The sequence below is a fragment of the Lethenteron reissneri genome, chromosome 3, assembly GCF_015708825.2.
Source record: "Lethenteron reissneri isolate LAM-NWPU_2019-01 chromosome 3, ASM1570882v1, whole genome shotgun sequence".
Taxonomy (NCBI): domain Eukaryota; kingdom Metazoa; phylum Chordata; class Hyperoartia; order Petromyzontiformes; family Petromyzontidae; genus Lethenteron; species Lethenteron reissneri.
In genome coordinates this window covers 7,708,412-7,735,013 of record NC_083781.1, presented here as the reverse complement: position 1 = coordinate 7,735,013, position 26,602 = coordinate 7,708,412, and the positions used below count along the sequence as shown (strand labels likewise).

The following is a 26,602-nucleotide window of genomic DNA, read 5'->3' as shown; positions in this document are numbered from 1 at the left end:
TGGCATCACTGCCTTGGTGGTGACTGGTTTCGGTGGCCGTGGCGGTACGAAACGTCTCCAGTGGCGACAGTCACCGTGATGCGGGATCATGGTTACGATGGGGGTCATTGCTCATGACCCCCATTCTTCTCGGCAGCTGTGTTAGCGGATGGCTCCGTATCAGAGGCGACGAGTCAAACGTGCTTTACGGTCGACGTCCTCTTTAAACACATTCCTGCGGAGGGAGCTGGTAGGAACGTTGGGTTGCTCGGTCAATGGCCAGGATCAACGGCGGCGTGGTGTATTCCGCAAATATGCCCGACTGTGAGGGCGGGCACAAGCCGGTGTGAGTAGGTTAAACGTTGAGTTTTATAAGGGCACCACGGGGTGACCAGCCCCTCCCCTCCCAGCCCCACCCCTCCCACCCCCCACCCAGCCCCTCCCCACCCAGCCCAGCCCCACCCCTCCCACCCCCTCCCCACCCAGCCCAGCCCCACCCCTCCCACCCCCACCCCTCCCCACCCAGCCCCTCCCTGCACGACGGACGGACACAATAATCCCCTCTTGGCTGGTGTCACCAGGAGGTTCCTACCAGTATTGTCATGTGGCTAGTGAGTTTATCACCGTAATAAGTAATGTTTAAAACAACTTATTTTTTTTAAACACGCTTTAATGAAATCTACTAGCAATGGAAGAACTCCACGACTCCAGGAAGTGGCCCCGAAGCTTGGCATAACGTAAGGAACCGTGGCCAATTACAGCCAAGGTCAGTTGAGCGTGGACAATTAGACCCAAGCCGAAACATAACATGAAAAAGAATGTTTAAAAATATCTATTATTTTTACACGGTCGTAAGCGCGCAAGCAAGCAAGTGAACTTAATATAAAGGATTTAAAAACAAAGTTTTTAAATCCTTTATATGCGTGGCGGCTAGAGTCCTCTCGTCCTCTGGCTTGAGATGGCTGCCACCTATGGGTCAGATGATTGCCTGCCACCATTAAGCAATTGGTAATTAAATATAATTTATTTTTTCCTAAAAGTGTAAAATTTTGGAAAAAAAGTTTCACGAAAATAAATTGTCACGCACAACGAGTCTGTGTGCAAAATGTCAGCTCGATTGGAGTGGGTTAAAAAAACGACCGAAAGATTTGCACGGTCGTAAGCGCGCAAGCAAGCAAGCAAGTGAACTTAATATAAAGGATTTCAAAACGACCGAAACATTTGCACGGTCGTAAGCGCGCAAGCAAGCAAGCAAGTGAACTTAATATGAAGGATTTAAAAACGACCGAAAGATTTGCACGGTCGTAAGCGCGCAAGCAAGCAAGTGAACTTAATATAAAGGATTTAAAAAGCGTGTAATAAAAAAAAACGGCACCACCACGAAAAATGTCACCCGGCCGTTGTTTGGCGATGACGTCATTTGTCAAACGCCCGCGATGACGCCACGCGCTTCCGTCTTGAGCAGAGGCGCGACACGACGTCACATCTACGGCGTGCCCGCGCGATGACGTAACCAGCCGCGCCGACGCGCGATCCACGCGCCAAACCATCCCACCCACCCCGTCCCGCGGTGACGTCACCAAGCCGACCAATCAGACGCGGCCAAGTCACCCCTCGGAGCGCGCGCGCCGCTTTCGGGCCGCGCGCGCGCGCCGAGGCCACTCCCCCCTCGCCGCGCATGCGCGAGGACGGCCCCGACGCGCGAGCAGCGCATGCGCAGTAGCGGTTCCTCGGGCGTGAGTGCCACGTCCCCCCCCAGCCCCGCCCTTCGGCCCCCTGCCCCCCCCCGCCCCTCGCCCCCCCCCCCCGCCCCCTGACCCCACATCCCCCCGCCCGTCGCCTCGCCCCGCCCTCTCCGGCTCCTCCATCTCGTCTCGGCGGCCGCTGCTCTGCTCCACTCTCGCTCGTCCCGCTCGCTCCTCCGTTGCTGTTCGTTGCCTCCCGCCTTCCGACATGAAGCTGCTGCCCTCGTTGCTGCTGCTGGCGGCCGCCTGCGTGGCGAGATCGTACGGCGAGGTGAAGGAGGAGGAGGACGTTCTCGTGCTCACGGGCGCCAACTTCGCGGAGGCCCTCAGCGCGCACCCGGCCATCCTCGTGGAGTTCTGTGAGTGGCCCGCATCGATCGCTGTTCACCTCACATCGACTGGCCCGTGTCTCCTCACTCACTCTCCTCACTCTCCTCCTACTATCGCACATCTTCACACCTACTGGCACCCTCCTCACTCTGAGCTACTGGCATCTCCTCGCCCTCACAAACCCTGACCTGGCCTCTTCCTGACATGACACAACCTGACATCGGCTGTCGTGATGTGGCACAGTTGGGCCTCATTCCGCTGAGTCTCGATGGCGATTTGAGCTGAGCTCTTTCTTTGGATGGACCTGGCGTGACATAATCGCGCCTGGCATGGCCCCAGATCATAGCTTGGGACAATTTTGCTCTTAAGCAGAGCTGGTCTTGGTTGGACATGGCTCCAATGTTGGCTGTGATTTGATATTTGGCCTGACCTGCGAATGATCAAACCTGGTCTGATCCGGACCTCAGCTGACCTCGTACAATCTTGACTTGAAATTTAAATTTTTACCGAAATATCCAAAGAATATGACTACAATTTGTCGTCACCCTGTTTTTGGCTAGTAATTGCTAAACTTTTTGAGTTTGACCTGACCTGGTAATCATCTCGCCTGACACGACCCTGATCTTAACTGATGGGATCTACATCATGGTATTTCCCATGATGTGATCTCACTCAATCAGTGAAAGACCCACCAAGCTTTAGTGGTGATCTGATTTGACCTGCCTGAGATACCCATGCCACCAGTCCTCCCTCAATTCCGGCCTCACCAGCCCCCATCACGGACCAGTTGCACAGAACAACTAACGTTGCACTTTGCACTGCTTTGTAATTGAAATAAGATTTAGTTAAAGGGATGGGGGGAAAGGTCACTTAACACGTTCCATGCAACCAGCCAATGATGCACGTCCCCTGTGGTATGTGCTCTGGTGGAGCTCAGCATCATGAACCCACCTGTGAGTTGGGTAACTCACCTATGGTAAATTAGCTCACCTGTGTGCTCTGTAACTCTCCTGTGAGACAATTAACTCGCCAGAGTTCATTATGACACCTTTATAAGACCAACTAATTTATTATAACTCCACTTTGGGTTTATCCACTGACCTGTGGGTTCATGAACTCATCAGTGGCTTGAGTTAGCTCACCTGCAAACAGGATTACCCATATGTAGGTTTATTATATTCCTTACCTCGCCTGCGAGCAGGGTAACCTACCTAGGGGTTGGTTAACATTTTGCAGACCGCTAAACCCGCCCCAACCCTTCAATCAAAGCCACCTCCTGCCTCACCCAGTGACCAAAGTTCCAAATCAAGTCGTGGAGGCGTCATAACTACAGGCGCAAATGCAGCGCGGCTGCAGCGAGGCAGGGTTGAATTAAATGTGCGTGTTTTGAGTCCACGTTTTTTTCTGGAGTGAATCTCATTCTCATTGACAGGCAGAAGAGGTTGGCAGCAATCAGCAGTGCCAGTGCACATGGTTTACTCGCGCAGGGCCCTACGTGTGGGGTGGAGGGGCTACCTGTGGGTGGTGGTGACACGTTGACCAATGCCTAATTTGCATTCCATGAGACGGGAAGAGACGTTGGCCACTGGTTTGACTGGTGTGGAACAGGCAGGGTCGGTGGTGAGGGAAGGGTATGTGTGAAGGTAGCCGTGGAGGAAGTGGGAGGTTTGTGCGTGGAAAGATGACAAGGTGAGAGAAGTGTGGGAGTGTGAAAGTTGGGGAAGAAGTGTGGAAGGGAGGGTTGATGGAGGCGCAAAGGAGCTGCGAATGAGAGTTGTGTGGAAAGTGAGGGTTGAGGGTTTGAGCGTTGTTTGGAGGATGTGAGGGAAGTTACAGGTGTGGAGAAAAGTTAGGCAGGTGAAGAGGGGGAGATGAGATATGGTGAGATTGATGCTCTGTCTCCCTATAAAGTTTATGATCGGAAGAGTTCCCAGACATGGGTGCAACACATGAAAACCCCGGGAGAAGATGGGGGAGAGGCGGTCGTGGGGCAGGAATTTTCTCGGGAAGGAGATGTTTGCCGAAATGTTTAGATGCACGTACAGCTGGGTCACGTCAGGCAGCAGGGGAGGGGTGGGTATCATCCGTGCATTAATTACACCGAGACCTCAAAAAAAGCCTCTGACACATTCACCAGGCAACACATAATTACTCTACTTGTGCAATATCCAGGGTTCGCCGTCGAAATCGCGTAATTATTCTCGGCGATTGCAGCCATTGTTGCAGGGGCGAGTTACACGTGGCGTGCTTTTACTTGTTGCGTTTGCAGGAAGCTTCCGTGTCCTGCTGCACGTGTTGTGTAACCCCTCCCTCTGCTGCAGACCTCGATGAATCGCGATGGTTGGCGACGTGGCTTTGTATGTCGGTTGAGTGCCACGCAGTTTGGCTTGCCGCAGATTTGCACAGGGGACTGTACACAACGCAGCTTGGAGGGCGGTTGATTTAACCAAAGTAGAGACCAATCTCAGGCGACGTATATTGGCACTTCCTAGAGTCGCGACGCTCTGTCCCCTGTGCGGATGTGTTGGGGTGACCCTGACACAAGCTCCACGTCACCCGGCTGTTACTAGTGCAGGCCACAGATGCTGTTTGAACCTTAATCTGATTGTTGCGCTGCAGCTGCAAAGGGCAGTTGGCCCACAGTCAACCCTAAATTGTCTGTGGGCGGCTTATCCTGGTTGCGGATTATCCGAGTTACAAACAAAAATTTTCATATCTTAACGCCCACGCTGGTTTAATTATTAGCTGCTCCTATCTTCAAGGGTCAGGACTTTACCATTTTGTTGGAAAGTAAGCTGATTACTTAAAAGTGCATTAAAACCAAGTGCAACACTGTCTTCTTTCACATTTTGCGTAGGTAAATGACAGATTTGTTTGGCATTTTACATGCTTTTATTTTATCTGGGTTACACCCCCCCCCCCCGCATTGAGATTTGGTTATTTGCATTAAAGCAAATAACCCTTTTGAAACTCATAAGCTAATTCAAATTGAACCCACTTAACATATACTGGAGATTTCCTGGGAATGTCATGTGTTATACACAAGGTGACCAGATGAGTGTAGCAATGGGTTATTGAAGCCACGTTTGGAAATTTGAGTGGTACCCTCTCGTATGCGTGGGTGTTTTGGTAATTGGTTTCCTACCACATTAAACGTTGCAGGGGCCTCCTGTAAGAGTCTTGGAGATCAGTCTTTTTCTGATGGTGGGATTGGGGTGCCAGCTGCATGAACATTTGTCTCTAATGGACTCAAATATTGATACTGCATTTGCGGTGAAAATAAATTTAGAACTCTCCACATTCACTTTTAACACCGGTCTTGTAGCACAACCAGTTTTACGTGACCAGTTTAAGCTAGTGTCCCTTGAGATTGGAGATTGGTCCGAGGGATGGTCTTATAGTTGTGAACGTTATACCTTGGGGCCTTACATTTTTTCAAGTCAACAGAGTTGAATACCATTGTAGGTGGTTCTCTGTCCGCTTTTAAAGCTGCCACAGTGTAAAGCGTGTCAGCAATTTCTCGACTACCTACACTGAAGATGGGCCATTGCCTGAAACATCATGCGTGTCCATGTATTTATAATAAGGCAGTGTTAACTACCGTTGTGTCCATAAAAATATATATCTTCGTGCCATCCTGACCCAAAAAGCTGCAACATTTTCCCACCAGGAATGTGCTGTTTAGCAATGTGGTCTACTGGTATATGGCACTTGTCTTTGTCCTGTATGGCACTTGTCTTTGTCCTTTGTGTAAACACCCCTAACTTGAGGGGCCTGCAACTTGGGGCCTGTGACGTGTCCCGGGATGTGGGTTCTTAAGCCCATTAAACAAATTTGTTCGCTTTCACAAGTGGACCGCGACGAATTATAGTTTTCATCCTTTGATATTTAATTTAGAATTAACTTGCAGGTTTATATAAAGCCAGTGATATTTAATTTTTCTATTAATATCCTGGTTTTTTTGACCCCCCCCCCCCCACCATCGGCCGTGCACAGCTTGCAGTGATTACTCGTCCAGCTGGAAAATACAGGGCGGCCCATTCCAAACAAGTTTGTTTGCCCCTAGTCCCTTGGCCCCACCGCACTGTACCGTGGTGTCTTGTTAACACAACTTGCTGTGCACTGGACCAAAAGCCCAAAACGCCAAAGAGCCAGCGACAAACAGAACAGTTGTAATAGATAAGAGTTAACATGGTTAATTGTAATTTTTGGGTTGTACCACATGGTAGTTGTATGCCAAAATTAATGTTATTAACTGTCCACCACCTGACAAGATTGCCACATTTTATCTATACGTGCCAATGGTTTTAGCAAACTTTGACCAATATAGTTCCTCACCGGTGGCTTAAGACTCAGTGAAGTTCACTGGAGTGATACCCATGGTAGTAGTGGGAGACGAGTGAGGAGCCAACTGATCACCGGTGACCAAGTGACTGGAGTAAATTATTGAGTGCTGAATCATCAACCAGAAAGTTCTAGATTTGAAGCTTTCGTGACTGCAAGGATTCATACTCTTAGTTTTTTCGGTAAAGTCACGTAGGTAAAAAATGAAATAAAAATTAATAAAAATAAAACAATAAAATTCACGAGGTTTCGGAGGCAACACAAGTCTCCGTCATCATGGTGGGACCGTCACAGCCAGATTTGCTGTATCAAATCTGGCTGTGACGGTATCAAATCTGGCTGTGACGGTCCCACCTGATGACGGAGACTTGTGTTGCCTCCGAAACGTCGTGAATTTTATTATTTTATTTTATTAATTTTAATTTCATTTTTTACCTACGTGACTTTACCGAAATAACTAAGAGTATGAACCAGAAAGTTTCTTTCTCGCGTTGATGTGGATGAACCCACACCTGTGACCGCTAATGACGCCGCTGTTGTTTTCGCCAAAGATGCGCCATGGTGCGGCCACTGCAAGGCCCTGGGACCTGAGTTCGCCAAAGCAGCCGGCACACTAAAGGCCGAGGGCTCAGCTATCCGGCTGGGCAAGGTCGACGCCACGGAGGAGACCGAGTTGGCCAAGGAGTACGGCGTGCGCGGCTACCCGACCATCAAGTTCTTCAAGGACGGCGACGCAAAGAACGCCAAGGAGTACGCGGGTGAGCACGGGTTGCTGCTGCATCAAGGCGCACAAGTGCCTTCGTGCGTGTGCCTACGTTTGTATCTTTGCCGATATTCGCTGATGACATTGGTTTGTGTTCACGTTTAGAACATTTATCGCATTAACTTTTTCGAGGATTGTCATTGTTCACCCGAAATTTCAATGGAGAAATTGAAGCAATCCACCACACATATCTACATCATGGGACCTCCTTTGCCAGTACCAAAATATACTAATAGGGTTTTTCCCCTTTTTTCTGGCAACAAAACTGACACCTTTTGCAAGGAATCATGCTTACATTAATCACAATACTTGCAGTCAAATGCAAACAAAAAACAATACTCTGATAATTTATGCATTGTCTTTGAAACTGATTGGTCCACACCAGAGACAGCTTTCTTTAGAGCCTCGTCTCATATGGTGTTCGACCAGATGACGCCAAAAGGCGCCTTTTGGCGTCATCTGGTCGAACACCATATGAGACTAGGCTCTAAAGAAAGCTGTCTCTGGTGTGGGCCAAAAGGCGCCTTTTGGCATCATCTGGTCGAACACCATATGAGACTAGGCTCTAAAGAAAGCTGTCTCTGGTGTGGACCAATCGGTTCCAAAGACAATGCATTAATTATCAGAGTATTGTTTTTTGTTTGCATTTGACTGCAAGTATTGTGGTTAATGTAAGCATGATTCCTTGCAAAAGGTGTCAGTTTTGTTGCCAGAAAAAAGGGGAAAAACCCTATTAGCACACATATCTAATATGGACATAGACGTGTAATTTTTTCTATTCATATAGACATGGCTTCGAGAAGACAACTGTGTCAATGACGCGGGGGCGGTGGCACAGATGCTAGCACAGTGCGCTTCAAGCTCGGCAGCCTTAGTTTGATTTCTGGGTGTCTGGCCATGTTGGACGTGGCAGTGGGCTTAGTGTGCGGTTGTGTGTGGGTTGTGTGCGGTTAAGCTGGGCGGCAGGCGGACGACATCGTGAACTGGCTAAAGAAGCGCACGGGACCCTCCGCCACAACTCTGGATGACGCCGCTGCCACCGCCAAGTTCATCGAGTCGGCCGAGGTGGTGGTCGTCGGCTTCTTCAAGGTGCTGCCCCCCCCCCCCGTCCCTCTTTTCCCCCTCCCCACCCGGTCTCACCACCATCGTCATTGCTCTGATTATTCTGGAAATAAACTGCCGCTTACCCGCAACAGCGTTCCATGCAACGCCATTGTCCTTGGAGGAACTAAACCTGCTCGTGGCTGTCTGGCAATCCAGAGCAACTTGGTGCATAACCGCTTTTGAAACGTTGTGGTGGTGATGGTGTTGCGCAAGCAACATGCGCACTGATTGTTTGCACGGTCATGTAGTGATCCTGGAATCCTGGTCCAATATGGCGGCTAGGAGATTTTTGATACCAAACCAGATATCGCTCCTTGCGAAGGTAATTAATACATTCTAGATTTGACGTGTTCGTGACTGCAAGGATCCATACTCTTTGGTTCGTTCGGTAAAATCACGTAGGTGAAAAATAAAAAGAAATAAAATAAAAATAAAATCACGACGTTTCGGGCGCAATACAAGCGGCCGTCATCAGGTGGGGACAACCACAGCAAGAAAACAATTGCTGAAATTCAGCAATTGACTTTACCGAAAGAACCAAAGAGTAATTAATACATACTCTTATTTTGCCTCACTTGATACAGTAAATCTAGCGGTGACAGTCCCACCTGATGACGGAGACTTGTGTTGCCTCCGAAACGTGATGATTTATTATTTTATTTCTATTATTAGTTCTATTATTTGTAAAAAGCACTTATTATTTATTAATTTTTTACCTACGTGCCTTTACCGAAAAAACCTAAGAGTATGAATCCTTGCAGTCACGAAAGCTTCAAATCTAGAAGTAATTAATAAACTTTAGGTATTCTCATTTTCTTCTTTTCGCTTTTATTTTTCAATGTAGGCCGAACTGGTGCATTTTCATGCCACAGACGTGGAACGTGAATGCGTTTGATGGCTCGGTAACAAGCAGCCACGATGCTCAATAGGAGCCATGTAGTTGCATGGTTTCCATGGCACATGCAACAGTGAAGTTGTGTGCGGGAAATCTGCACCGATTGACACCAACGACTCAAATGTCCCCCTCAAGTGGCATCGGAGTCGGTGCATGGGATTAAAATTAAACAATGTACAAAGACCAAAAATAGAACATAAAATACAAATATTTAAATTAAGCATATTTGGAAAGACTCTTTCTGAAATTTGGATACTCTCATTTGCAAGCGTGACCTGGGACATTAGTCTGTCAGCAGGGGGCAATGATATCTAGCTCTAATCCCAATAAAGTAGTTTGCCTGCATAAGGTACAGGACATGTTGCCCACTGCAATTGGACTGAGAAGGGGGAGTTGTATGCAAACGATTAAACGGTGCGGTGCTGTTCCTGCCGCCATCGTGGAGTGTGGTGCCGCGTGGACGCGAGTGCGATCTGTGCTGTGTGGTTGTGGCGCTGCGCTGTCGCGGTGCAAGTGGGGTGCTGTGAAACCATGATGAGTTGTCGGTGTGAGCTGTGTTGGAGGAAGCCCTGTTATGTGGGTGTAACCCGTGTTGCGTTTGTGACCCATGTGCGTACACGAAGCCCGTGTGAGCTGTGTTGTGGCGGTAGTGGGAGAGAGTGAGCCGTGACGTTGTGGTGGTGTTCCCCCACTCAGGATGTGGAGGCTGAGGATGCTAAGGTGTTCCTCAAAGCGGCCGACGGAATCGACGATATCGCCTTCGGCCTCGCGTCATCAGACGACGCCTTCACGCAGTACGAGGTGTCCAAAGAAGGCGTCATACTCTTTAAGAAGGTGTGTACCCCCTCGCTTCCCCTCGTTGGCCCCCACCTCGCCGCCACTGCTCGGGCCGTGCCGGGTTGCACGTAAACACGTGTGCCGTCCTCCTTGGCACGAGCTCACGGCTGTAAATCTTGCGTCAACGACAGGGCTGAAGCGCCTCGAAGCGTGCCGGGGAGTGCTGCGCTGCGTGGAGACTCGTCTTGTTTCTCGTTTGAGGGCTTTCGTGGAAGAACCTGATAACTCGCACATGTGTATTTTTAAGATAACTCGTGCTGGCTTCGTAGGAAGACTTTACAGGCCACTTTTAATAGTTAACATTGCATCATCTGCCCGCACAATGGCTGTACAGTTTTCTTACGCTCCACAAAAGCCTACTGTGTACATGAAGATATGTTGTGTGTTATCTAGTTATTTCAAGACAACCCCTTTGGCACTCTGCATGCATGGCCGCGTGGTTTGTAAGCGTTGGCACTCCACAGCTTTTTCCAGCTCTTCGACGTGATCCCCGCGGTGTTCGTTTGCCGCTCGAGAGGCTCCTGCTTGTGCCCCGTAGCTCCACTCTTCCTCCCCATGGCTCTGCTCGCTTCTCCTCGTTGTCCCTGGTCGTACGCACGCGCTCGTCGCAGGATGGAGGTGTGAGCATGAGGGTGGGCGCTCGGCAACCCCTCTCATTCCCTGCCCCCACCCCGGCATCTCGGCTTGAGCTCATGCTGATGCGAGTGTGGTATTTATACTGCGCGTGTGGCCACAGTGAAACTGATTCGTGGCGTGAATGTAGCGAGCTAACTGGCCTACGTAGCTTGTGATGCGCGCTGCTATTTTGGGGCTGCTGCCATCACTGCGCACAACTTCTTTTGGTAACAACGCGACACATGGGGTCATGGCGACGCAATGTCTTAAAAATTGTTGATGCATTGTGATTCCTAATTTGTTATTGGGTTATGCCACGTAAATGATATGGCCAAATTTGTGTGAAAGACCATCCGCCACCTAAGATGCCAAACAAATGTAATCGTCAGGTGTACAAGTGTTTGATGTGCCAATTATGAATGTGTCAACTCACCGGTAAATTGAAGAACCATTGTCACAACTAAATATAGCAATTAGATACACGACGTTTCGCTTAAAACTACATCCAGTATCCGCAGGAAATGAGATTGAAAAAACTAGGAAATCATAATGCGTAAAGATGAGATTTAAAGATTGCTTTTCCTGCTGGTGTAGCCACGCAGAATTCTCGTCATATGAATTGTCGCGTCGCGAGCTGCGTCTGACGTGCCGTTACGTCGCGTGCTTTCCAGTTCGACGAGGGCCGGAACGTGTACGAGGGCGAGCTGAGCAAGGAAGGCCTGCGCAAGTTCGTGAAGTCCAACGAGCTGCCTCTGCTCATCGAGTTCACCGAGCAGGTGCGAGGCGACGACACCCGCCGGTCGCGCACGGCGATCACGGCACCACCTACCCGACCCAAACCACCCCCCACCACACACCACCCTTCCGTCAAACTAGCTGCTGCTACACCAGGGCGACCATCAACTGCGGTGCCTTTGATATCAGCACGTGATGACTTAGTATGGCAATGGCATAGTCATCGAGCCACCTTGAAAAAAAAAATCGGAATTTAGTTTAATAGTGTTAGATGAGTGACGATTGGTCTGCAGAGCGCACAGCCTCATCTAGTCATGTGACCTCTGTGGTCCGGTTGGAATTTTCCATCCCATTTGGCCACCCACCAGAGGGGAGCAGCGATCAGATTAGTCCAGATTGAACAAATACATCTGTTGCAGCAATTGTGCATAGGCCAATGTTGGTGAGGGTTGCCCTCGGTTACTGGAGGCTCAACTTCCATAGTGACAACTCCCAGGGCTGTGTCAGCACCGAGCACTGCATCGTGGGCACAGATACGCAATTAAGATCGCAGTGAAGAGCACCATCGCATTGCACTTTTAATTACAGCTGCTCGCCGCCTGTTTAATTACAACGTCTAAAAAGATGAGCACCCATGGATTCCATTTTTGTTTGCGAGTCACAAACCGTTACCAAGAGATTGGCTAAAAATAGAGGAACTGGAACGGCAGTTGGCGCTGGGGTGGTGTGGGGTGGAGGTTGGGGGGGGGGGGTTAGGATGCATGTTGCGCTGCGTCGTTTACAAGCGTCTGGAGCCTTCGCTGAAACGTATAGCTTTGCACGGCCCGTGGGGAGGTGTGGCCGTCATCCTGAGTGGGGCAGATTCCTTGCTGTCCCTGACCCCTGACCCCTGCGGCGTACGCATGCCACTTGGCGCGTTTGTGCACCCCGCTCCCCGGTATTCACTGCGTGGAACCCACGCTCCCGAGGGCGCTGCTCGCGAAGTTTTGCTTCGACTCGAAAAGCCGGACATGGTCCAAAATGACGAACATGTCTTTCTTGGTAGCTACCCACGGGCAGGTAATGACAAGTGCATTAAAATCAGTTCTTGCGCTCATGGTACTTGTGTATCCATTCATGTGCGTGCAAGAATGATTGATAAAGAAATGTACGCGAATGAGATGCCCATCTTACGTTCAGGCTAGCGGAGCAAGAGAAAAGAGGCTGATGTACACATGCGAAGACAACGAGACGCAAAATAATTTGTACTTGAATTGTGACGTCAAATAACCGCGAGGGAGGGCATCAATAGTTGCGGGCCTAGCGACTCCACTCTTGATCTGGGACGATTCAATTACCTGATGATTAGAACATTTAACCGGCTTTCTCCCATTCTGTCGAACAGAGTGCATTTTGGTGACTTTTTAAATTTCCTGCATAATGCATGGGCACAATATGACTTTGAAACTCCCCAGCCCACCTCCTACGCATTTCACATAAATATGCTAAATTCCTCTTGAGATGCAAATTGTTTTGTCAAGGCGCTCTTCCCCCCCTCCAACCCAGCTTAAAAAGACGCTCCAAGCCTGGGGTTGTCATTCAGACTCTGTCTTCTCGACAGACCTGTTCTTCACCTGAGGACGGCTGCTTGCGTTGTGGTCGAAACGTCGTGAGAATTATTTTATTATGTTTTATTTTTATTATTTTATTACTTCCCTTCTACGTGACTTTACCGAAAGAACCAAGAAGATTTTTTTTAAATTGTTGAAAGTTTCTCTTTAACACGGCAATGAGTAATACAGAATTAACTCGGTCCCTTTTTAAAATTGGTTGCAGGAAAAGCATTTATTAACATAAATGTATCCTGTGTCTTCAATGCATTGCGACTTTGACCGGACACGGTGGATGTCTGCCCTGCCTCGTTGGCTCCAAACGCCACGTGAAAAGCCGGAGCCAACCATTTAAAAACAAAATTGCTCTCGCTGCACTTTGGTCGGCAGTATTCGCTCCTGACTTCTCCTGCCATCCCGTCTGAGCCGAGAGGTGAGCAGAGGCTTCACACGCGCTTACCGTTTACACGCGCCTACCGATTGGACGTGCCTACTGATGATACGCCACGTGCCTACCGATTACACGCGCCTACCGATTATACGCGCCTACCGTTTACGTAATGTCTCGTTTGTACCTTGTCCCATATTGTTTGTATCTTCCATACTGTTTTGTAGTTTTTGTGCACTTCTGTGCTGCTCATTGTGTACTCCTCCCGTCTTGTACCGTCTCCTCTTGTCTTCTGCTCTCTTCTCTTGTACTCTTTTTTTACTTTCTCATATGCGCGGTCTCGTCTGTGCCATATTTTGAAAAATTAATTTATTCATCTATGCTGGAATTCTCATCCCATTTGGTTAATTCAATTCTGGGTCCATCAAATAGCCCATCCACCTGCGCCACGTAATTCCGGACATGAACATAACTTTTGCATGTCTTTGCCATGAACCTTGAATGTCGTTTGTTGAATTGGACATAATCAATTTGAGATTAATTAGAAAAATCCTAAATTCGAGCCCAGCTGTGTACAATGTTACACGATCGAGTTTTGTTTGTTGTTGTTTGGGATTGTTCAGAAAAGCATGAGATCACGGAAAGTGATGTCACTAGAGTGTTTAGTGTGATAACACGTTACATTGTTACAGAGTGTAAATATAAAATTATTCATCAGAAACTCATCGCTTGTGTCTATAACGAAAACTAAACACGTTTGTCAATAACAGTATAGCCTTAAAAAGAAAACAAAACTATAATGGCCGATATTTCGTGCAATGGCCCGTTTTCATTCCACGTTATTTATAAAGTTTCTTTTCCTGTATCTCAATCGTTTGCCTGTGCGGTTCATTAAATAACACGCTGCATGGGATAACCACCGTTCACCAGAGCAGAGGAATACATCGCACATCCAGCCCCCCCGCGTTGGTGTGAAGCAGCACCACAGCGTGAGTGCGGGTTACACCTGGCCTCTCTAGCCTGGCACGGCGTACCACCCAGTGATCGCTCGCTACAGTGCAGCCTCGTTAAAGGTTTCTGTCATCGGAGGCTCCCCGTCGTTAGCGGCCGTATGGATGGAAGGACAAATGCTTTGACGAATAATGGGCCAGGCGGAGATGCGTGATAACTGCCGGCGGTTGTCACTGCCCACGTGTCTGCCTCGTGCGTCCGTCACTGTCCGCGTGTCTGGCTGTCATGGGATGGTTGAGCGCGAGCGTCGCCGTCCTCGCCGAGGCATCTGGATCGCGGCCCCCACCGCGGTCCGACCTGCTGAGCCAGGCGGCCAGTTTCGGCCCTCGCTCGCAAAACGCCCGCCCACTCTCTTGCTCTCGCGGAGGGCATGCCGGTGTGTGACCGGTCACGAGCCTCGATCAGCTGTCATTTGTCGCGCGCTCGCCGGCGTCTTCCGACTACGCCGCTGTTGTTCGCCCAGCTCCGCTGTACCGGACGGCGGTGAATGCGTTCGTTCTCCGGCCTGTGGTCGGCACCGAAAAGCAGAGATCCTTGCGGTGAAAACCATTTTAAAATTAGCCCGCGTTTTAGCGCCGCTGCTAAAAGGGGAAATGCTTTTTGTGAAATTGGTTTTGCAGATATAAATAAAGAACCCATTATCTGGGCAGTGCGTCGAGTCTGCCTCGCTTCTCACGACGTTCATTTAATTTATCTCGACGCTCAAAGTGAAAGTTTGCTTCCAGAACACAATCGAGTGGGAGGGCGGGCGGGTAGTCCAGCGAGGGAGCACCGACCCCATGACTTGAATTCCCCGTGACTAAAGGTTGATGTCAGCCATTGCCTGGGATTTAATTTTAGGGCGAGGGTCGGGTGTCTGTTTTGCCCTTCCTAAAGTTTCCATTTCACAGGGGTGCGCCGGGTCAATGCTACACCCCCACTCGGGGCTGCGTTCCTGTCCCTCCCAGCGCCGCTCCCATGATTGAATACCGTGGCCAGAAATGATTTAATCACATAACGAGCAATCTGATCCGTGGGCGGTCAGCACGGGCTGGTTTTAGATCGTGGCGGGAATGTGTGTGTGTGTGTGTGTGGTTAGCTCTGTCGACCGGCTGCTGGCCGTGTTTGTGTTTGCGTGTCGTGGCTTTGGACGTGTAAATGTTACGCGCGTGCAGTTTTGGCACGACGTGTTGCGCGTACTGCGCGTGTCTGTAATTGTACGCCACTTACCAGTATTTCTAATGCAGTCAATTAAAAGAATGAGACACCGTGGATACAATGTTGCTCTGGGACCACGTTGTTCCTGACACCTCAGCCCCACGCTGCTCCTAACATTAAACTTGATCCTCGAGCTGACAATAAACGTGTCATACCGTGCGTCTGTGAATAAATTATTCGTGATTTTTGTGGATTCTATGCGATCCAGTTTCTTTTTCCTTCGAAACGCGTCGATGTATGTTTGTATGTGAAACTTAACTCGCACCGTGCGTAACCAACCGTGCTCATTGGAGGTGCGAGGGAAGGACAACAAACGAAACACAAAAAGCAGTTCTAGAGAATTTAGTTTTCAATCCAGATTTATAAAGTGCATAACTCTAGTGGCTTCCTAATATCGGAAGGAAGAGCTTTCCAGACGGCCGCAAACACACCTGAAAGCGCACGATGCAGTGATCATCTTTATTCTATGGCTTGCCAGTCGGGTAGCAGTTCCATGGTAGACACTGCTAAGATGCCTGCAGCGATGGATACATGTGGGTCATACTTTCAAAGCGGTGGGCCTCATGTGGCCACAGACCTTGTGGAATTAAGTTGTGGGCCTGCCATAAAGGATCGTGTTTTGTGTGGGTTTGTCCCTGTGTGTCCCCCCCCCCCCCACCTTACCCTCTTGGCCCTTCACAGAGTGCTCCCAAAATCTTCGGTGGAGACATCAAGAGCCACATCCTCCTCTTCGTTGGGAAGTCGTCCTCCGACTACGACGAGAGGCTCGACCAATTCCGCGGAGCCGCCAAGGAGTTCAGGGGGGAGGTGAGGCCCCTGCTCCCTGTGACCCCCTCCGTTGTTATGTCACCATGTCACCCTGGTCCCCGTGGCACCCTGGTGCCTCTTGATACCTACCCAGGTACCTATATCACCTACCATAGTCTGTGTTATCTCTTGCCTCTGTTGGAAATTTATTTGTGATGTTGACATTTTCCTTTGCTTTTGCATCTATTTATATTCCAATTCTGCTATTGGTGTCATGTCAGTGCACCCTCTTCGTCACAAAATGGTCCCAGAATGTAACATCACAGAACTACCATTGAAGTCAGTCCAGTAGATCTCTTTATCTGGGCTGAGACCTGTGACTCGCTACGCCCTTTAACCCAATGTAATTACAACTCAATGTATATGGGTGTTGTGGTGGTGAGACGGTATCTGCCTCGTCTGGTATGCAGGAGTTCGTGGGTTCGATCCCGACCCTGACGCCTGTATATTTGAAGTTTGTGTGTTCTCCCCGCGGCCGTGTGAATTTTTCTCCAGGTCCTCCAGTTTTTACCTCCACATTTATAAACATGCCTTTGAATTATTTGGCTGCTATAGATTTACACGTGATAAGCCACTTCGTTGAGCTATTATTAGTGGCCAAGTCGCTTCTGAAAAATAGCTGATAGCTCCCGTGAGCTTTATCTGGTGAAATGAATTATTTTAATATATAGTTTTAGTTTAGTAAATCTGTGGGTCTCTGTGTAAGTCTTGTTGGGCTGAGACCTTCAACTCGTCACACTTGAGAATCCGGTTTTATCACTTGCAACTAAAACCCAAATTCGGACCCCACGTCCGAGTGGTGCTGTATCGGTGTCTGACATCAGAGCCACGTGTGTACCTCTAATAATAATCACAACAATCACTCCTTGTATAATGCACACGATTATTCATGGACATAAATGACAGTGAATCGAGGCTCTGAGCCAAACTCCACGTCACTTGAAAGCCAGGCGAGAGGTGTGGTGCTAATAGGGTTTTTCCCCTTTTTTCTGGCAACAAAACTGAGACCTTTTTTTTACGAGGATTCATGTCTGCATTAACCACAATACCTGCAGTCAAATGCAAACAAAAAACACACGATGATAATATATGCATTGTCCTTGAAACTGATTGGTCCTCACCAAGGGACGGCTTTCTTTTGAGCCTTGACCCAATTGGTGCTCGACCAGAGGACGCCAAAAGGCGTACGGCTCACAGACAATGCACTATCAAAGTAATGAGGGCTCGGAGTGAGCATCTACATCATTGGACCTCCTTTGCCAGTACCAAAATATAATACTAGGGTTTTCCCTTTTTTTTTGCAACAAAACAGAATCCTTTTTTACGAGGATTCGTGTCTGCATTAACCACAATACCTGCAGTCAAATGCAAACAAAAAAACACACGATGATAATAAAAAAGGTGTGGTGCCGTTAAGTCTCTCTTAAATGTTAGTGTACTTGGAACGCCGCTACGAATGTGCAGCGGTGGATAATGGCCACGTTCCAGACTGTGGAGGCTGCCACGGAGAGACCACGCCTGGCAGCGATGGTCCTGGTCTTGTCCGTCATTTAAAGCAGTACACACATTTTAACAAAAATACATCTCTTGAGATGTTTTGCCAAAACAGCATGGACGAGAATAATTAAGGAGGTCCAGCCAAAGGAGTGAACGTGCCAGATGAAACTGGCTCTTTCGTGCAGGTGCTGGGTGGATTGTTAAGTATAAGACCCCGAGGGACGGTGACAACTTGGATTGACCGTGGATAATTGATTTGCTCGCGATCCCAGTGGGCCCCCCCGATCTCCGTGCCACCTTTGCCCCCCCCCTCGTCTCACTCTCCCCCCGTGTGACGTTTCTCCCGTGCCCTGAGCAGCGCCTACACGTGGCCTGCCCCTTGGTCCCATAAAAACAACAACGTGGCTGCGAGAACAGCTATTATTATCCAACCACCCCCTCACCCAATTCTTCCGAGAGAAAGGGACTAAATTCCAGCCGCCGTGGCTGAGACTACCATCAAGCGTTTATTGCGGTGCAAGGTGAACGTCGCTCGTAAAGAAACGTGTGTGACCTGCCCTCATTCTTCTGGCTGGAGGTTTGGAGGCCGCGTGCCAGGAGGGAGGTTCCCTTGAGTTCTCTCGTTTTCCCCACTTTTATCTTCGTGCGTAGGCGTCGTCGGGGGCGTGACACCACGTCGTTTCTCCGATTTAAATGTCGGCCCTTAAACCCGTGCACCTGAACGCGCATGTGAAAATATATTGTGAGGGTTTGGGAGCTCCTCGTGCAATCCAGCCCAGTTTTAAATCCAGGACGGATCGTAGGCAGGCCGACTTGAATGCTTCAGCCAGGATGTAAGGACGAGCAGGATGCTGTAGCCGCCACTAGGAACTCAACAGCCGCCTCTCACGCACGTGTCCCCGTGTCCACCTGCAGATCCTCTTCATCTACATCGATGTGGACAACTCTGAGAACCTGCGCATCCTGGAGTTCTTCGGGCTGAAGAAGGAGGAGTGCCCCGCAGCGCGCATCATCATGCTGGAGGAGGAGATGTCCAAGTACAAACCTGACAGCAACGACCTCAGCACGGAGAACCTCATTGCTTTCTGCAGGTCCTTCCTCAACGGGGCGCTCAAGGTACTGCTCTGAGTGGTGGGGGGGGAGGGGGGAGGAGTTGCGGTGTTAGGGGTGGTGGGGAATTTTGGCAGCGGTATTACTCAGTTGAGCTGCTGGGTCGGGTGGGTTGGGTTGCCGCTGTGAGGGAAGGGTGTTGAACAGTCACACCCTGCTCTTCACACCGTCTTCCACACTCGACTGTCCACTGTTGGTTGGGCGCGGGGGAGGGAAGGCGTGGTGTGTCGACTTGAGCCGTCTCTCACGAACGCCTCACCCCCACCCCACAATCTCCTGTTACCCCCACCCAGGCGCACCTCATGAGTGAAGACATCCCCGAGGACTGGGATAAGAACTCCGTGAAGGTGCTCGTGGGGAAGAACTTCGAGCAGATCGCCTTCGACGAGAGCAAGAACGTGTTCGTCGAGTTCTGTACGTGGCCCCTCCCCCACCTCCCACACTCGCACGGCATGGTGGTGGGACATCACGAGAGGTCCCGTAGTGGGGTGGTAGGTTGATACAGTGGTTAGGGTGACACGTGGTAGGATATCACATGAGTCCCGTAGTGGGGTGGTAGGTTGGTGCAGTGGGTAGGGTGACACGTGGTAGGATATCACGTGAGTCCCGTAGTGCGGTGGTAGGTTGATACGGTGGTTAGGGTGACACGAGATAGGATATAACATGAGTCCCGTAGTGGGGTGGTAGGTTGATACAGTGGTTAGGGTGACGCGTGGTAGGATATCACATGAGTCTCGTAGTGGGGTGGTAGGTTGGTGCAGTGGGTAGGGTGACACGTGGTAGGATATCACGTGAGTCCCGTAGTGCGGTGGTAGGTTGATACGGTGGTTAGGGTGACACGAGATAGGATATAACATGAGTCCCGTAGTGGGGTGGTAGGTTGATACAGTGGTTAGGGTGACGCGTGGTAGGATATCACATGAGTCTCGTAGTGGGGTGGTAGGTTGGTGCAGTGGGTAGGGTGACACGTGGTAGGATATCACGTGAGTCCCGTAGTGCGGTGGTAGGTTGATACGGTGGTTAGGGTGACACGAGATAGGATATAACATGAGTCCCGTAGTGGGGTGGTAGGTTGATACAGTGGTTAGGGTGACGCGTGGTAGGATATCACATGAGTCCCGTAGTGGGGTGGTAGGTTGGTGCAGTGGGTAGGGTGGCACGAGGTAGGATATCACATGAGTCCCGTAGTGAGGTGGTAGGTTGATACAGTGGGTAGGGTGACACGTGGTAGGATATCACATGAGTCCCGTAGTGGGGTGGTAGGTTGAATGTGGTTAGGGTGGCACGTGGTAGGATATCACATGAGTCCCGTAGTGGGGTGGTAGGTTGATACAGTGGTTAGGGTGACGCGTGGTAGGATATCACATGAGTCCCGTCGTGGGGTGGTAGGTTGGTGCAGTGGGTCGGGTGGCTTGGTGATAGGGTGGCAGGGTGGCACAGTAGTACAATGGTAGAGGGTGGTAGGGTGGCAGGGTGATCCAATTGAACACCCTTAAATGTGCCCCATGTGCACATACCTGCTCTTGCCCCTCCTTCCCCTCCCACCCCTGTGCACCCCTGCCTGCCCCAATAGGTCACACGCATGGGTAATGATACTCCACAGCGTTAAATGTCACACAACACAAATAGCGTTTGGGCCAGTGGTGCTCGGGTGGGCGTTTTGGGCCTTACCTGGTAGAATAAAAATAGTGTAGTTGTATTCGCTCTGCAATGAGTAAATACGTGGCGTCTGGCTCGACAATGATGCTGGAGATGTCCAGCGTATGCCAAGGATGTGCTTGTGTCACTTTGAGCTGAATAGAAGAAACAAATCTGTATGAACGAGACCAAAGAAAAACGAGAAGCACCAACCAGAGGTCGCAAACGGGTTTTGATTCCTTACCCGTAACCGTACCCGGCCGCACCAGGGTCGCAAACGGGTACCCGTACCTGGCCGGGTACGGGTAGCCGGGTATCGGGTAGGGTACGGGTATCGGGTACCCGGTTGCGACCTCTGGCACCAACACAAACGAGATGGTCAACACGACAAAAAAGCGATCGATTCTTGAGTAAAATTGCCACCGTGAATTATAACAATTTAGAAAATAGCTGGAAGGGGGTCGATCATCTCAGGCCTTGCGTTTAGGATGGCAGTATCCTTCAAACAACCATCGCGTTGCATCACTCGTTTGGCTGCTGCTCACAGCTGCGCCAGCAGGGCGTTTCTGGTTTCCCACGCCGCTTATGGCGACCGTTCCCAAGGTTCCCTCCACTGCGTGAAATTGGGACTCGTGCCGTCGATCGAGGTTTGCGCCGAATGGCATTGGCGCCAGCTGTCATGGGGGGCCAGGCTTCGTCGCCCGTCTCGGCGCGAACCCGGGGAAGGGCGGGTGAAGGGTGGTGCGGTGAGAGCCAGCCCTTCGCCATGTGACCATGCCACTGACGGACCGCGCCATGTTTGGCGCGATCCGCTGTTACCGCCACGGCCACCACTGCCGATGGGTTTTACCGACAGCTGGGCACTGCCAGGCGCAAATTCCTGTGCGAGAGTAGTCAGCAAAGTGAGATCGATTTCATCTTAAATTGTGGGCGACGCAGCGCCAAGTGTGATATTCAGATGGAGTGCAGTCAGTCCGGTTAGTGTCATCAGATTCGGAGTGGAGGGTAGAGTTTGCGGTGATTGTGGTTGGTAGTGAAGAGTGTGCTTCTGGGTCAGGGCCAAAGAGGGTGACCGAGTAGGTACGCTGGCTGGCAGGGGAGTAACAATGCTTCGATTCGACTAGTCTGGTGGATTCCTACGTTCGCCGTACTCTTATCGAGTCATGTGACTGAGACAATATAATCTTTGCTATTGGTGGATTGATACTTGTTGGCAAATGCCGCAGCACTCAAGAAACGTTGAGGCTCACGGAAGCGCTGAACACTCCGAACAAGATGGAAAATAACAAAGTTTACAAATAATGCAGCATCAATCTTGTGACAATAAATCCTCCCTTTGTCTGTAAGTGTTTTAGATTTGGCGTGCAGGTTATGACAGATCATAACCGTGTGTTAAATTGGCTTCCCCTTACAGCAGGGTATTTTATATGCCCAGTCAGATCATGAATTTTGGCATTTATCTCTTATCCAATATTAATCCAATTTCATTTTACGTTTTACTGTAATGTGTGCTAGGTTACTGGCAAGCTGCCCTGATGTTTGATGTTGCCTCCACATTATTTAATATAGTTTATCCTGTACAACATTTAGAATTGCTTATAGCATTGAGATACTATATAAATTGACATTCTTATTATAATGAATGGGATTGATGGGGCGGCGAGTTAGTTACAGGCCTGGGCACCAAGTCAGGTCTTCCTGAGAGAGAGAGGTGTGTGTATGGAGCCCCCCCGAGTTGGGGTGACCGAGTTAGAACCCTGGCGAGCGACGCGGCGTGTGCCGTTGCCCACAGACGCCCCGTGGTGCGGCCACTGCAAACAGCTGGTGCCCATCTGGGACGAGCTGGGGGACAAGTTCAAGGAGGACGACAGCGTGGTCATCGCCAAGATGGACTCCACCGCCAACGAGGTCGACGGCATCAAAGTGCACAGCTTCCCCACGCTCAAGTTCTTCCCCGCCGCCGCTGGCCGCAAGGTACGTCGCCCTCCGGGCCACGCCGCACTGGATTTTTACTGGGCGCTCGCAAACACCACTTGGCCGTGGTGTTCTTGTAAGGATGAGTGTCACCAGACAGGCGGGGAGATCGTCTCTGCGAGTGCGTGTGCGAGTTAGCGGAGAGCGGTGGCGTAGCAGTTAGCACGTTGGGCTACGAGCCCGGCCACCCGGGTTCAATTCCCGCTTGTGGTGGGCACGTGTGACGATTATCTGAACCGGTCCTGGGCCTCCCCTAGGTCGACTCTGCCTAAAATGAGTACCTGGCACGGTGTGTAAACATCGCCACTCGGGAGACGGAGGCGGCCGGGCGTGGTGTTAGCCACCCCACCTCCATTGTGTGTCGCATTGGCCTTCATAGGTGTTACTCGGCTAACAGTACTTGCTCCTACAGGCTATACGGGGGGGATCTTTACCATTGTATTTACGTGCGTATGTGCGTGTACCTCCACCGCAGGTCGTAGACTATAACGGCGAGCGGACGCTGGACGCCTTCGTCAAATTCCTGGAGAGCGGAGGCGAGGGTGGCGCCGGCGAGGACGTGAGTTGACCCCCGACCCACGGGCGGCAGGGTGGCAGGGTGGCGCGGTGGGAACACCTGCGCGCCCCGTAGCAAGAAAGGGCCCGGGTTCAATTCCCGACTCGGGCACTTTTCTGCGTGGAGTTTGTTTGTTCTCCTATACTGCAAGGGTGCCTGTGCATAGATTAACAAAAACCACACACAATGTAAATGGTATTGGCCAAAATATCCCCAATGATGAAAAATTAGCTGCAAATGACTCCATTGCAAAAACTGGCTCGGTGATGGATTCAAGGGAATGGGGGCGGTCCCCCCCCACCTCCAATTAGCACGGTTGGCTACGTATGGTACGAAAGAAGTTCTACATATATACTACCTCTTGAGACCCTGAAAATTGGCACATTATTGAAATTTACCATAGACTGTTTTTGTATTATTGCAGGGCCCTAATTTAAAAAGGTAAAATTTCAGAACCGTTGGCAAATCTGGAAACATTATTGTAACTCCTGGCCATGGCCAACGACAGTCGGCGAATATCTGCACCGGTCTTGGTTCTTGCCCAGGTCAGCGCTGGGGGTGACGAGAGGCGTGGTGCTGGCCACACAGTGCAGGGAAATTCAGTTGAGCAGCACTATGCTCCAACCCGCACTGACCAGCGCGCTGACGTACGGTCGGTTAACCCCGACGACCTGCGGCAGCAGCCTAGGCCGTGAGGGTTAGCGCAGATGGTGGTAATGACAAGGAGGGTCGTGCGTCTACAATGGGGGGGGGTCCCCTGTGATTACCACTTGAACGGCTGGTAAACACGGAGAGGAGGGGCGGCTGGAAGCATTGACGCTGCCACGCGCTCATACCGCCCCATGCGGTGCAGGGATGATTGGTGCGTGGGGGCCAGGAGGAGGGAGTTGGGGAGGGGCCTGGCGAGGAGCAAAAACTGGGGGGTAGCGGGGATATTGGGATATGGGGGTATAGGTGGAAGGAGGGGGGGGCCCTGGTGAGTTGAGGGGTTTGGGGGGGGGGGGACTTGGACACGAAGCACCAAGGGTCGGCCTCGCGTGCGGCGCGTGGGTCCATTCCTTGTGCGTGTGACAACACGAACCCATTCCTGAGCATGTGCGCTCGCGTATGTGCTTGTATGGGGTCGACTCGTGTTTATCAAATCCCTGGTGCAGTGTGTAAACATCAGCACTGGGGAGACTAAAGCAGCCATGGGTTGGGCGTGTTCGCACATTGCCACCATCAATGCCCTCGTGCCAGGCTAGGTGCACTGTGAGACATGCCGTGCCCGCCTTCATAGGTGCTACTCACGAATAGCACTTGCTCCAATGGCGGCATGTATGTGGTTTACATAGGGGATCTTCGTGTGTGGTGTGTGCACGTGCCTGTCTGTGTCCAATTGTGGCTTGTGCCTGGACCTTAAATTGCTAATGATCTCAGAATTAGTTCTGCGATGTCCGACTCCATGGGCCGTTCTGTAACGTGAAGTGATGAACTGCTCTGTGAGAGTTTGGAATGGATTCTTCGTCTCATCTCTTGACACCGATAGCACAATCAGGGGGATGAAGTTGGCGAATAAGTAAAAATAATGAAATTAAATCTTAAGACTGGTCAACAGTGCTGTTTGAACGGGCGTCGAACGCCACCGACACTGACCTTCCTGTCCCCCTTAACCCCTGACCTAGGAGCTGGAGGATCTGGAGGAGGTGGAAGACGACAGTGATGACGTGGAAGCAGAGGACACCATTAAAAAGGACGAGCTGTAGGCCCCCACGGGGCCCCCCATTTTGTATTGAACCTCCCCCTCGTGTGTATGTAAATGTTAGGCCATGGATGTCAAATGCAAAACCCACACCCCTCTTACTGTGCCGTGCTTCAGCCTGTCCAGCCTAGGCCCTTAGTGCCTGGGAATCGTCGCCACCACCACCACCACCACCGTCCCCCGTGACGCCGTCGACCTGGTGTCGGGTCTCTCCGTTGCTTTTCCCCCGCTGGGCTGGCAAGACGCGTCGCCAAGCCACGTCTGGCCCCTGCCCGCCACGTGTTTCCCCGCGTGGCGTCGGAGATGCCTCCTTGTAAATGAATTCCACGGATTGGGCGCGCGGACGCAAAGTGTCTAGAGCTCGCGGAAAATCCTCGGCGCCCGTTCCCGTCTGCTTTAAGAGAAGAAGAAATCCGAGTCTCTTTTTTTTATTTGTACTGATTTCCTGCGGGGTCTGTTTTGGGGTTTGCCTTCCACCAGGTAATTATTTTTTTATGATTAAATGTAAAAATGTGAACGCTCTACGGAGTGTGGGCCACGTCTGGTGCCCGTCTCCCAATCCGCGGCCTCCCTGGGCATTCCCACCGATTCTTTTCGATTTAACAATCCCTCAATCCCCTCGAGCTTTCAATCCCTTGGCCTCTGTGGCTTCCCGAAAGGAGTTGCCACTGCCTGTGGTTGGTTGAGTGAAACGCCGCGTGCTTCGTATTTTGTAAACGTCTCTCTGCTTTCCCTTACAACCGAGTGAAAGTTTAACGCGCGCGCGGTGTTCCACACGACCGGCTGCTGACCCTGGTGATGGATCGTAGTGGAGCCCTTCTCTCGGCCTCCAGGCGTTGCTTGATGCCACCTAAAAACGAATTACTGCGGAGTGGAATGCTCCACACAGCTCCATATCTGCTCCGCCCCGGAGGGAGAGGTGCGGGGAAGACGCGGGTCTCCATGGAGGCAGCGTTTGGCTGCTAATTTAACAAGTTGGACTAATATAAAACTCGCTTACCTACCCCGTCTCACCGTGCTCTACCCCCTCGCTCACTGCGCCTCTCTTGTAAACTTTGTAACAGCGCAGAAACTTCTGGCTAGGTTGCGGGTGTTGTCCGGGTGTTGTGTGTTCATTATGGCTGTGCCGTCTGTCCAGGTGTGTTCAGGGATGTGTGCGGGTGTGTCTTTGCGCTTGTTTGTGACTGTACCTCCGTGCTTATACACACGTGTGTGTCTGTACGTGTACCTGTCTTTGTACCAGGTGTGTGTGTGCGCGTGTGTGTGTGTGCGCGCCACATTGGCCCGTGTGTACCCGTGCGCGTGTACATGGCAGTAACTTGAGGCGGGTTACGTCGTTGTAGGGAGCGTAGGGGGGGGGGGTTGGGGTGGGGGTCGCTGTTCGCGATGCAAATAAAAGGGAACAGCAACAACGACATCACGTGTCTCGCTTCTCGTGCTTTCTTGCCGGGCTTTCAGTTGCCAGGGTTTGATTTCACGTGACTTTGTTTCTCCCAGTTTTACGTATCGCTTGGTGTCGCTCATCACGTGGTTGTGTTCCACAGTGGTGGTTTTATCTCGCGGTTTATTCCCACATCGCCTACGACGCACCGGACCAGACCTCGTCGGGTCTCGGAAGCGAAGTCTGATTGAGCCTGGACTTGCCACACACACACAGGTGTGGTGGCCACACACACAGCTGTGGCTGCTGTGAGGGCACGTGGTGTTGTGCCACAGGGCAGTGCACAAAAAGCCATTGCTGGGCTGT

The 26,602-nt window shown here is 50.9% G+C and overlaps 1 protein-coding gene across 1 annotated transcript; it reads left to right on the top strand.

Moving 5' to 3' along the window:
• Positions 1-1,816: 1,816 nt before the first annotated feature.
• On the top strand, positions 1,817-25,553 carry LOC133345879 (protein disulfide-isomerase-like). The gene is made up of 11 exons (XM_061556954.1): positions 1,817-2,083; positions 6,950-7,156; positions 8,117-8,250; positions 9,857-9,994; positions 11,284-11,388; positions 16,214-16,339; positions 18,752-18,952; positions 19,240-19,360; positions 22,377-22,558; positions 23,034-23,117; positions 24,779-25,553. Exons 1-11 carry the CDS (start codon positions 1,933-1,935, stop codon positions 24,857-24,859), a joined length of 1,530 nt encoding a protein of 509 aa, XP_061412938.1. The 5' UTR covers positions 1,817-1,932; the 3' UTR covers positions 24,860-25,553.
• The last annotated feature ends 1,049 nt before the right edge of the window (positions 25,554-26,602 follow it).